The 13,764-nt window shown below is 41.9% G+C and overlaps 1 protein-coding gene across 1 annotated transcript; it reads right to left on the bottom strand.

Annotated features, from left to right (window-relative positions):
* Positions 1–308: 308 nt before the first annotated feature.
* On the bottom strand, positions 309–3,416 carry LOC125517155 (5'-deoxynucleotidase HDDC2-like). Its single transcript, XM_048682341.1, has 8 exons — positions 3,035–3,416; positions 2,812–2,939; positions 2,671–2,708; positions 2,367–2,477; positions 1,707–1,786; positions 1,415–1,451; positions 1,024–1,065; positions 309–718 (listed from the first exon to the last, which is right to left on the bottom strand). The coding sequence occupies exons 1-8, from the start codon at positions 3,266–3,268 to the stop codon at positions 657–659; spliced, it is 732 nt and encodes a 243-aa protein (XP_048538298.1). The 5' UTR covers positions 3,269–3,416; the 3' UTR covers positions 309–656.
* Between the last annotated feature and the right edge of the window lie 10,348 nt (positions 3,417–13,764).

The following is a 13,764-nucleotide window of genomic DNA, read 5'->3' as shown; positions in this document are numbered from 1 at the left end:
TGCTTGATTGAGTCAATTAGATGTGCAATAGCTAGATATGCCCAAGACAAAACCCAGTTTTGCAAGATGATTTGATTTGTAGGATTGGCCACTCAGTTCTTACATTTGCTTCTATGTTGCAATCAAATGCACTTCAATGACACATTCTCATATGCTTTAGTCATACAGGATCTAAGAGCTTTGCGACGAACAAAGAAACCCTAAACATGATTTCCTGGCACGTCGCGTTTTTCACTCTTGATCCACTGAAATTCTAGCTAGCAGGTCCGAACAATGCTCAGCAGTTGCAACATGACGAAGCAATCAAGTTGATACCAAAATGCACATCATGCATAATTATGACAGCACAGATACCGTTAACAAACGATCGAAACGATGGGCCACAATTTACAGGAGTACGCTGTATTTGTGTCAACTGATTTTACATCAGAAAGGGGCTGATCCTACCAACTTGGTGCTGGGCATGGCCAGGCGAGCTACAAGTGAAAAGACCTGCTTTGCAATACAACTGGCTGATCTGGAGAAGCCCTACCCAAGTTGGGAGGCCGGTTTGTCTCAGGGATAAGGCCCTGAACTGAAACATGATACAGATCCGGCGCTGACAATTGTGTCCGAAAAAGAAGCACCGAGAGGGCTCGTGACTGTCATTTGCGCTTTCACTTTCTTCTCGATGCAACCTCTGCTGCCCATGCTTTTCCGACGTCTGTTTGGAATTTCCCTACATAGAAATCAAGAGATTAACCAGGGAAATAAGCTGAGCTTTTTCGTGAGCTAGTATTTGAATCCTGCAAGATGGGAGATATACCAGAAATATGTAACAGTGTAAGGAGCATGACACATGTCAACTCATAACGATATCAAGTGCTCAGGCATTAATGTTCTGATTTGCTATTCTAGAAAGTTTCATAGAAATGTATTGTGTGTGTAAGAAAAATATGAATAAACAGGCAGCCTGCATAGTTTAAATACAAGTGTGCACTTTAGCAGCAGAATCTGATGGAAGGGGAAAACAAGAATACAAACCTGCCGTCGATTGGAAGAACTCTTCTAGGTCCCGCCCTTGCTCTGAGAAATCAAAAACAATAGAAAGGCGTTAACGTGGTACTATAAACTCAGGAGTGAAAGGTGCTAATGAGTTAGGCATGTATTCTGCACATCTTTACACGCACTCCTCCCAGTGCATGTCAGGTAGGCTGAGAACCAAAGATAAATGAACGAAAAAAATCCTGCGCTTGCTACTAGAGTCATGCCTCCCCTATAATTATACTGAATCAAGAAGATTACTCAGTAAATTCATACTTTATAGTCTATAGTTATGGGTATGCACATGGGAAAAAGACTGATGCTGACTTGCTGAGTAAATCAAATTATCCAAACATCCATGTACCACTGGTGACTATCAGTAGGAGCTTACCCTTTTCATATTCCAGTGCTTGAAGTATCATCTCAACCTAAAAATAGAACATAGAAGAAAACAAACAGTTAGTCAAGAAAGAAAAATTCATCAACAGCATTAAGGAGACCTTAAGTTACAATGATTCCTGTTCCATGGTCTGCCAATGTTCATAATAGTAGCCACTCTCTTTAGCAGCTGATTATCTCATCTTGTTAATGCACTATTAAGTTAATTGTTGGTAATCCCAGCGCGTCAACACTTGCAGGTACAAGTCTAATGATTTACGGGGTAAAAATTGCAAGTAGCTTACCTTGTCAAAATCTTTAACAACCTTCGCTTCCAAAGTGGCGTTGTTCTCATACTCCATCCAAAGTTCACGAATTTCGTCGGCTGAAAAAGAACAGCATGAGATGAGTGAATTTCTACAACGTATCAAAAGTACAAGGACAAGAGCATAAAACAATGCAAAGTACTAAGCCTGTTCACGAAGGATATCACTCGTTGCCTTGTATTAAGAAAGAATATTTGAGTACAGATATCTTAGTTATTTATTAGTTTCAAAATGTTGCTACTTGCTGCTGACACCTAGCTGGAGGACTATATGTAAACATCCAATGTTGTCCAATACATTGGTTTTGTTTTCTTTGATGGTAAACTACCACTTTTAAGTAACAAGAGAACAACATGACAAATATAGAATTTAGAATAATAAACATAAGAAACCTAATCAGTATCATAAGCATTTACAGAAATTGGGAATAAGAACAATCTAAGCCCATATTTCATTCTCTTCCCCTTCAAGTGTTTATGCTCATTATGAAGTTTCACCAATTTATAATCGAATCAAAAGCAGTCTTCATAATTATCACGAGGTGAAAGAAAGTTATATCAATGGATTATGGAATCAAGCCAGCCTAAAGTCAAGCCACGGAACTATAGATGTTAAGCTTTTCCATATTTCAGTATTAACCTCTTGAACCTCCACCAAGCAATGCGCACATATGGTCCAAAGCTTCCTTCTCTCTACGGCTCTTCTCTTCCTTGGGCACACCATCAGCAGGGGTGATATCGCCAACAATAGCTGGGCAGTAAAATGGTTGAAATGAGTTAACCAAAGTAGCATCCTGATAAGCAATTTTGACCATGTTTATTTTGCACAATTGGAAAGGACAATGCATGTGTAATTTCAGACTGATCACCAACACCCTCACATTCCAACAATTTCAAAGTTGAAAGCCACAAAATCGAACAAAGGAAGAGTCATCGGGGATTACCTTCGGCTATGTCATGCACAATCGCCATTTTCACACACCTGTAGAACACGAAAGAAACTTACAACTCATTAGGCAAAAGAGGATACTAGAAGAACGAGGTCCCACCGCACAATGGGAGGGAATGGCTGGGTATCCACGCACCTATCGCGGTTGACGCCGGCCGGAAGGTCGGCGGCGACGAGCGCCATGACTCCCATCCGGTACATGTGGTCGGCCACCGACTCGGGGCCCGGCACCCCGCGCCTCACCCACCCCGCCCTCTTCGTCGTCTGCGACCCACGCCGCACATCATCCCATCACACGAGATCAACCAACGATGCAAGCAAGACCTAAACCGGTGGTGGAGCAGGCAGGCAGCACTCACCTTGAGGCGGTAGCAGAGCGTGAGGAAGTCGATGGCGGAGGACGCCGAGGAGGCCGCCGGGGCCGCGGGGTCGGACCCAGGGGCCGGGGCGGGCGAGGAGGAGGACGACATGGCGGCGGCGAGGCGAGGCCGGAGGTGGCGCGCGCGGTGGTGAGGGGAGAGGAGGGGGGACCTGGTCGCGGCGGCGGCGGCGGCGCAGAGGGAGGAGAGGGAAAGGGCTCGGCTCCCACCCATGGCTGGGGTTAAGTATTGGGTGAGGTGAGGTGAGGCCGGGAGGAGCGGTGCGGTGGCCGTCCGGGAATGCCGGGGCGGTGGGGGTGGTGGTGGTTGTGGCGAGGGCCGCGAAAGCAGCGCGCCGCGTGCGTGCGCGCCGGGTGGCCCAGATTGCGCGGCGATCCCCCGCCCCGTTCTCCCCACGAGTTTGGGCTGCGTCACCGTGTTTTCCTTACCCAAAACAAACGCCGGAATGGCCCAATCGCGTGTGCATGGTCTAGCCCCAGGGCATCATTTAAAAAAAATAAAAAAAAACACTCCATGGCGAACTTTTTTTTGAAGATGTACCCGAAGGCATACATTTCTTTTGTTCATAACAGTAACTATACAGAAATGAAATGCATACAAGCAACACAAAACAAAAACATACAAGCGGTTGTCCTAAGGTGCATTTCTCTAATTCCTCACAATTATGTTTATATCCTCCAGAAAAAATAAGTATCTCTCTCCCGATTGTATGTATCCTTCCTTGTAGAAGAAAAAGAAAGTATTTGTCTCCCAATTACGTGCATCTCTTCCTTTTCTGACCTAATAGATTTACTTGCCGCTAACCAACAAATTAGCCAAGGATAATCTCACCATAAATTCTATATAATTATGTGCCTTATCCAGTATGCCAAAAATATACACTTTCCATAAAGGAAAGGTGGGACTATATCCATGGCGAAGCGAATGGCATAGATCATGACCCTCAGCACTTTCCATTACAAAGTGCAAGGTGTATTACTTTTTCAAACATTATTAAACTCGTATACGTTTAATCAATACAACATGAAATATATCTTTATCTTATATTTATCTGATATTGTAGATGTTTGTATATTTTTCCTATAAGCTTAATCAAACACATATATACGTCTAACTTCTGCAAAAAAAAAAGATTAACATACCGTATAATTTGGAACGGACGGAGCATATAAAAGCAAAAGTCTGACAGACTGAGATAATCTTCATCGTCAAGAGGTTTGAATGTAGTGGGATCCGAGATTTCCATATCCTTTTTTTTAGGGACGAGGTTTCCATATCCTTTTTTTTACCTGAGGATTCCATATCATAGTGCCATTGGTCCCATTTTTTTCAAGAACACCCAAGTTGTGTGTCTTTTGTACTCCCTTCATTCCTTTATGTAAAGTGTAATATTTTCGGTTTGGTGATCAAGGCACATAATTCTACACATGTTAGGACAAAATTAACCTTGTCTAAATCATTGATTAACGGCAACTAAATCGTTTATGCTAGGAAAGTAAGAGATGCACGCAATCAGGAGAGAGATACTTTCCTTTTTCTCTTTACAAGAAGAGATGCATGCAATCAGGGAAGAAATACGTTTCCTTTATTTGAAGGGCTAACGACGAAATTACGAGGAATTAGAAGAAATGCACCTTAAATTATGGAATTTTATAAAAAAAAAAATACATCTTATATAAAGGAACGGAGGGAGTATTAAAATAGGGAAACACTTCCACTCAGGAGTCTGATGGGTTAGTTTCCATCAGACTATTCCATCTCCGTTCATTTGTCTTCCCATCCGACGGGTGCATGTGTCATCCATCTCTAACTAATCCCACAAATCATGCCGATTGTCATTTATTGCTAGCCGAGACCACCATATGTACATCATACAACCAAATTGAAACTCCCTCATCCATCCATTTCGTCTGCATCAGGTAACACGCATGGACGTTCACGGCTGTTAACACCAGCGTTCGTTTTGCCAGGTGCTCTCTCTCTGGATCCAAGCAAGAGTTCCGGTGCCAACCAGAACCACGAGCACCAAGCTGGTCGGCTGCCATGGTTCGGCTTCTTTGATTCCATCTCTCGATCGTCGGCAGCGGCATCGTCCCGCTTGGTCATCTTGTCAGCGATTTCTTCGATCTACGACGGCAAGGGACGCGATGGAAATGCGGCACCATCTTCTTCCTCCACCAGACCAGCCGCTCCCTCAGCACCTCTAGCGGTTCACCCTCCCTCCCGGCCGACTTACCTTATTGATACAGATAAGAAGCAAATAACATGCATATGTGCATATGTATTGCTCTACCGTTGAAGCAGGAAATGGAAGAACGTGTTCTGATCAATGTAGTTTTTGATGCCGAAGCACAAAATGATCAATTACGAAGCTTGACCTAATTATGCAGGAAGCAAGAAAATGATATAACTGCATGCAAAAAACATGGAAGCATATATGACACTTTTTTTTGCGAATGAAGCATATATGACACTTAACAAAGCATGGTTCTTATATAATGGAAACAAATATTAGAAGGAAGGAAGCATGCGTGATTACGAGTCAATTTTAAAGATGGAAATGTACGTGATTATCGGAAGCATTGTTTGGAAGCATCGGGGATCACGTGATAAAATGAAGTAAATACTATGCTTCCATGCATCATTAAGAATGCTTCCATGATATAAAAATTGAGTTGCCATATGTATCACAACTAATTGTTGAGTTTAATTGTGAAATAATCATAATATACCAAAATTATTTCGGCAATAAATGATGCATCACGTCATTCATGGAAACTGTTTTAGGAAACAATTAGTAGTCTCAGTGGGGCGGTCTTGATAAACGGAAGAGGTTATCAAGAAGCACACAATCAAAAAGGAAATATATATAACCTACCATACACTGAGTAGTATCAGATCGAACGATCAATTTGCTTCTAATCGTATGGCCCTCCACTGGTCTGATAGAAAGCAAGGGATCAATAGTGTGATCCCTAGCATTCCCTGATGACCCACAAGTATAGGAGATCTATCGTAGTCCTTTTGATAAGTAAGAGTGTCGAACCCAACGAGGAGCAGAAGGAAAATGATAAGCGGTTTACAGCAAGGTATTCTCTGCAAGTACTGAAATAAGTGGTAACAGATAGTTTTGTGATAAGATAATTTGTAACGAGCAACAAGTAACAAAAGTAAATAAAGTGCAGCAAGGTGGCCTAATCCTTTTTGTAGCAAAGGACAAGCCTGGACAAACTCTTATATAAGGAAAAGCGCTCCCGAGGACACATGGGAATATCGTCAAGCTAGTTTTCATCACATTCATATGATTCGCATTCGGTACTTTGATAATTTGACATGTGGGTGGACCGGTGCTTGGGTGCTATTCTTACTTGAACAAGCATCCCACTTATGATTAACCTCTATTTCAAGCATTTGCAAATACAACAAAAGTATTAAGGTAAACCTAACCATAGTATAAAACATATGGATTCAAATCAGCCCCTTACGAAGCAACACATAAACTAGGGTTTAAGCTTCTGTCACTCTAACAACCCATCATCTACTTATTACTTCCCAATGCCTTCCTCTAGGCCCAAATAAGGTGAAGTGTTATGTAGTCGACGTTCACATAACACCACTAGAGACTATACAACATACATCTCATCAAAATATCGAATGAATACCAAATTCACATGACTACTAATAGCAAGACTTCTCTCTTGTCCTCAGGAACAAACGTAACTACTCACAAAGCATATTCATGTTCATAATCAGAGGGGTAATAATATGCATAAAGGATCTGAACACATGATCTTCCACCAATTAAACCAACTAACATCAACTACAAGGAGTAATTAACACTACTAGCAACCTGCTAGCACCAATCCCGGACTTGGAGACAAGAATTGGATACAAGAGATGAACTAGGGTTTTGAGATGAGATGGTGTTGATGAAGATGTTGATGGAGATTTCCCTCTCCCGATGAGAGGAGCGTTGGTGATGACGATGGCGATGATTTCCCCCTCCGGGAGGGAAGTTTCCCCGGCAGAACGGCTCTGCCGGAGCCCTAGATTGGTTCCGCCAAGGTTCCGCCTCGTGGCGGCAAAGTTTCGTCCTGAAAGGTTGCTTCTGTTTTTTTTTCTCGATGAAAGACTTCATATAGCAGAAGATGGTCATCAGAGAGCCACCAGGGGGCCCATGAGGTAGGGGCGCGCCCTAGGAGGGCGCCCCCACCCTCGTGAACAGGGTGTGGCCCCCCTGGTCTTCATCTTTGGCAAGGATTTTTATACCTTTGATGTCCTTGGGACACGACATCTTTTCAATAGCATCAACCTTGGCTTTATCAACTTCAATACCTCTTTCAGAAACTTTATGCCCCAAGACAATACCTTCATTAACCATAAAGTGGCACGTTTCCCAATTTAAGACAAGATTAGTTTCTTCACATCTCTGCAAAACTCGATCAAGATTGCTCAAGCAATCATCAAAAGAAGATCCATAGACGGAAAAGTTGTCCATGCAAACCTCACAAATCTTTTCACAAAAGTCAGAGAATATAGCCATCATGCATCTTTGAAAGGTAGCAGGTGCATTACATAAACCAAAAGGCATACGTCTATAAACAAAAGTACCAAAAGGGCATGTAAAAGTAGTCTTTGATTGATCTTTAGCCTACACAGGTATTTGAGAGAAACCAGAATAACCATCTAGAAAGCAGTAGTGTGTATGTTTGCATAATCTTTCTAGCATTTAATCGATAAAAGGTAAGGGGTAATGATCTTTCTTAGTAGCCTTATTTAATTTAAGGAAATCAATTACCATCCTATAACCTGTAATAATTCTTTGTGGAATCAATTCATCTTTATCATTAGGAACAACAGTAATACCTCCCCTCTTAGGGACACAATGAACAGGACTTACCCACTGACTATCAGCAACGGGATAAATTATACCTGCCTCTAGAAGCTTTAGTATTTCTTTTCTTACCACTTCTTTCATTTTAGGATTCAGACGTCGTTGAGGATCACAAACTGGTTTGGCATCTGCTTCCAAATTTATTTTATGTTGACATAGAGTGGGACTAATGCCCTTAAGATCATCAGGAGTATATCCAATAGCAGCACGGTGCTTCTTCAGAGTTTTCAATAATCTTTCTTCTTCATGCTCTGAAAGGTTAGCACTAATAATAACAGGATATAACTTCTTTTCATCAAGATAAGCATATTTAAGATTATCAGGCAACGGTTTAAGCTCAAACACGGGATCACCCTTAGGTGGAGGGGGATCCCCTAGGATTTCAACAGGCAAATTGTGTTTCAGAATAGGTTCCTGTTTAAAGAATACCTCATCTATTCCCCTTCTTTCATTCATAAACATATCATTCCCATGGTCTAGCAAATATTGTTCTAAAGGATCACTAGGAGGTACGACAATAGAAGCAAGACCAATAATTTCATCCTTACTAGACAATTCTTCTTCACGGTGTTGTTTACTAAATTTAGAGAAATTAAATTCATGAGTCATATCATCTAAACCGATAGTAACAACATCCATTGTGCAATCTATGGTAGCATTAACAGTATTTAAGAAGGGTCTACCAAATATAATGGGACAAAAGCTATCTTGTGGGGAACAAAGAACAAGAAAATCAGCAGGATATTTAGTTTTCCCACACAAGACTTCAACATCTCTAACAATTCCCATTGGTGAAATAGTATCTCTATTAGCAAGTTTAATAGTGACATCAATTTCTTCTAACTCAACAGGTGCAATGTCATGCATAATTTCTTTGTATAAGTCAATAGGTATTGCACTAGCACTAGCACCCATATCACATAAGCCATGATAACAATGTTCTCCTATTTTAACAGAAATAACAGGCACGCCTACCACAGGTCTATTTTTATCTTTAGCACAAGGTTTAGCAATTCTAGTAGTTTCACCGTGGAACTGAATAACATGCCCATCAATATTACCAGACAAGAGATCTTTAACAATAGCAATATTAGGTTCTACTTTAACTTGCTCAGGAGGTGTATATGTTTTAATATTGCTTTTACAAACCACAGTTGAAGCTTTAACATGATCCTTTATCCTAACAGGGAAAGGTGGTTTCTCAACATAACAAGTAGGAACAATAGGATCATTATAAGTGACAGTCTTTTCTTCAACTTTAATAGGTGCAGCTATTTTTACTTCTATGGGAGGATGATATTTAAACCACTTCTCCTTAGGGACATCAACATAAGTAGCAAAAGATTCACAGAAAGAAGCTACTATCTCAGAATCAAGTCCATATTTAGTGCTAAACTTACAGAAAATGTCGGTATCCATAAAAGATTTAACACAATCAAACTTAGGTGTCATACCTGACTCCTTACCTTCGTCGAGATCCCAATCTTCAGAGTTGCGTTTAATTCTATCCAATAAATCCCATCTAAATCCAATAGTCTTCATCATAAAAGAGCCAGCACAAGAAGTATCGAGCATGGTGCGATTATTTTAAGAAAGCCGAGCATAAATTTTTTGAAGAATTGTTTCTCTTGGGAGCTCATGATTGGGGCATGAATATAACATTGATTTAAGCCTCCCCCAAGCTTGAGCGATGCTTTCTCCTTTGCAAGGCCAAAAATTATATATATAATTGCGGTCACGATGAACAAGATGCATAGGGTAATACTTTTGATGAAATTCCAATTTCAATCTTCTATAGTTCCATGATCTCGTATCATCACATAGCCTATACCATGTCAATGCGTCTCCCTTCAAAGATAAAGGGAAGACCTTCTTCTTAGCAACATCATCGGGTATACCTGCAAGTTTAAATAATCCACAAACTTCGTCCACATATATTAGGTGTTCATCGGGATGCTTTGTTCCATCTCCTGTAAAAGGATTAGCTAGCAGTTTTTCTATCATACCCGAAGGATACTCATAAGGAATTTCATTTTCAATAGGTTCAGTAGGTTGAGGAGCAACTCTTTGCTCTACTGGTCGGGGTGAAAATACCCCGAACAAGCCCCTCATAGGATTACTTTTCATAGTAACAAGTGACAGTAAATTTCAGCACACTATATAAATTTTTCCTTACCAAATTCCACCTACCAAAGGCGCTTCACTCCCCGGCAACGGCGCCAGAAAAGAGTCTTGATGACCCACAAGTATAGGGGATCTATCGTAGTCCTTTCGATAAGTAAGAGTGTCGAACCCAACGAGGAGCAGAAGGAAAATGATAAGCGGTTTACAGCAAGGTATTCTCTGCAAGTACTGAAATAAGTGGTAACAGATAGTTTTGTGATAAGATAATTTGTAACGAGCAACAAGTAACAAAAGTAAATGAAGTGCAGCAAGGTGGCCCAATCCTTTTTGTAGCAAAGGACAAGCCTGGACAAACTCTTATATAAGGAAAAGCGCTCCCGAGGACACATGGGAATATCATCAAGCTAGTTTTCATCGCATTCATATGATTCGCGTTCGTTACTTTGATAATTTGACATGTGGGTGGACCGGTGCTTGGGTGTTGTTCTTATTTGAACAAGCATCCCACTTATGATTAACCTCTATTGCAAGCATCCGCAACTACAACAAAAGTATTAAGGTAAACCTAACCATAGCATGAAACATATGGATCCAAATCAGCCCCTTATGAAGCAACGCATAAACTAGGATTTAATCTTCTGTTACTGTAGCAACCCATCATCTACTTATTACTTCCCAATGCCTTCCTCTAGGCCCAAACAATGGTGAAGTGTTATGTAGTCGACGTTCACATAACACCACTAGAGGCTAGACAACACACATCTCATCAAAATATCGAATGAATACCAAATTCACATGACTACTAATAGCAAGACTTCTCCCTTGTCCTCAGGAACAAACGTAACTACTCACAAAGCATATTCATGTTCATAATCAGAGGGGTAATAATATGCATAAAGGATCTGGACATATGATCTTCCACCAATTAAACCAACTGGCATCAACTACAAGGAGTAATTAACACTACTAGCAACCTGCTAGCACCAATCCCGGACTTGGAGACAAGAATTGGATACAAGAGATGAACTAGGGTTTTGAGATGAGATGGTGCTGATGAAGATGTTGATGGAGATTGCCCTCTCCCGATGAGAGGAGCGTTGGTGATGACGATGTCGATGATTTCCCCCTCCGGGAGGGAAGTTTCCCCGGCAGAACGGCTCTGCCGGAGCCCTAGATTGGTTCCGCCAAGATTCCACCTCGTGGCGGCGGAGTTTCGTCCCGAAAGGTTGCTTCTGGTTTTTTTCTTGACGAAAGACTTCATATAGCAGAAGATGGTCATCGGAGAGCCACCGGGGGGGCCATGAGGTAGGGGGGCGCCCCCACCCTCATGGACAGGGTGTGGGCCCCCTGGTCTTTATCTTTGGCGAGGATTTTTCATTATTTATTATAAGGTATTCCATGGAGTTTCAGGACTTTTGGAGTTGTGCAGAATAGGTCTCTAATATTTGCTCCTTTTCCAGCCAAGAATTCCAGCTGCCGGCATTCTCCCTCCTTATGTAAACCTTATAAAATAAGAGAGAATAGCCATAAGTATTGTGACATAATGTGAAATAACAGCCCATAATGCAATAAATATCGATATAAAAGCATGATGCAAAATGGACGTGTCATTCCCCATTAAGATAGGGGAAGGGTTCAACAAAACTTACATGACAGCTTAATTACATGAGGTGCAAACACTTCACCACCCACAACAAGGTAACTAACTCTTATTGTCCACATGCTCATTTACTCTAGAGAGCTTCCACATGGAAAATTCCTCTCTAATTCTCTGAATAACCATTGGTGGCATCGAAGCAATCTTTGTCAAAGACTCTGTTGTTCCTTTCCAACCAAATCATGTGAAGGGTGCACCAGATTAGCGTGTTTAGCTCCTTGTGAACTGACGAAGCCTAGCTGGTAGTAGAATGTTGAACCAGGTATCGCGTGAAAAGAGCACCCTAGGAGGAGACGATCTGTGCACTCCTCTTCCTGGAAACAAAGCACGTAGAGCGGTGAATGCTGAAGATTTCGCCTAGCAAATCTATCCATTGTCCATACATGATCATGAAGTGCCAACCAAACGAAAATCTTAATCTCCAAAGGTGCCCGGCAAGCCCAGATCTCGGCGGCGCCTAGTGTAAACTCTCTTCCAAGGAAAAACGAGTTCCAACCACTCGTTACCAAAAACGAGTCTGCCTCCTCCGTAACCTCAAAATTGAGCAAGACATTCCAAAGATTTATAAGTTCACAGATCAAAGGAATAGATGGTGTTCTGCATAGATCGGATCCCACAATGCATATTGTTGGGAGTCAAGAATATCCTTTGATACCCCCAGGGCACAAAATATATTATCATATCCTTTCTGAAGGAAATATTCCCTAGAGGCAATAATAAAGTTATTATTTATTTCCTCATATCATGATAAATGTTTATTATTCATGCTAGAATTGTATTAATCGGAAACTTAGTACATGTGTGAATACATAGACAAACATAGTGTCACTAGTATGCCTCTACTTGACTTGCTCATTAATCAAAGATGGTTAAGTTTCCTAACCATCGACATGAGTTGTCATTTGATTAACGGGATCACATCATTAGGAGAATGATGTGATTGACTTGACCCATTTCGTTAGCTTAGCACTTGATCGTTTAGTTTACTGCTATTGCTTTCTTCATGACTTATACATGTTCCTATGACTATGAGATTATGTAACTCCCGATTACCGGAGGAACACTTTGTGTGCTACCAAACGTCACAACGTAACTGAGTGATTATAAAGGTGCTCTACAGGTGTCTCCGATGGTACTTGTTGAGTTGACATAGATCAAGATTAGGATTTGTCGGAGGGGTATCTCTGGGCCCACTCGGTAATGCACATCACTATAAGCCTTGCAAGCATTGTAACTAATGAGTTAGTTGCAGGATGATGCATTATAGAACGAGTAAAGAGACTTCCCGGTAACGAGATTGAACTAGGTATTGAGATACCGACGATCGAATCACGGGCAAGTAACATAGCGATGACAAAGGGAACAACGTATGTTGTTATGTGGTTTGACCGATAAAGATCTTCGTAGAATATGTGGGAGCCAATATGAACATCCATGTTCCGCTATTGGTTATTGACCGGAGACATGTCTCAGTCATGTCTACATAGTTCTCAAACCCGTAGGGTCCGCACGCTTAAAGTTCGGTGACGATCGGTATTATGAGTTTTTGTGTTTTGATGTACCGAAGGTAGTTCGGAGTCCGGGATATGATCATGGACATGACGAGGAGTCTCAAAATGGTCAAGACGTAAAGATTGATATATTGGATGACTATATTCGGACACCGGAAGTGTTTCGGGTGATTTCGAAGAAAACCGGAGTGCCGGAGGGTTACCGGAACCCCCCCGGGAGAAATAATGGGCCTTATGGGCCTTAGTGGAGAGGGAGAGGGCTGGCCTAGGGCAGGCCGCGCGCCCCTCCCCCTCTGGTCCGAATTGGACTAGGAGACGGGGGCGGCGCCCCCCTTTCCTTCTCCCTCTCCCCTTCCTTTCCCCCTCCTAGTAGGAGTAGGAAAGAGGGGAGTCCTACTCCTACTAGGAGGAGGACTCCTCCTCCTGGCACGCCATAGAGGGCCGGCCGGCCTCCCCCTTGCTCCTTTATATACGGGGGCAGGGGGCACCTATAGACACACAAGTTGATCATTGACCCCTTAGC

Source organism: Triticum urartu, chromosome 6 (assembly GCF_003073215.2).
Source record: "Triticum urartu cultivar G1812 chromosome 6, Tu2.1, whole genome shotgun sequence".
Classification (NCBI taxonomy): Eukaryota; Viridiplantae; Streptophyta; class Magnoliopsida; order Poales; family Poaceae; genus Triticum; species Triticum urartu.
This window is presented reverse-complemented; position numbering and strand designations above follow the sequence as displayed.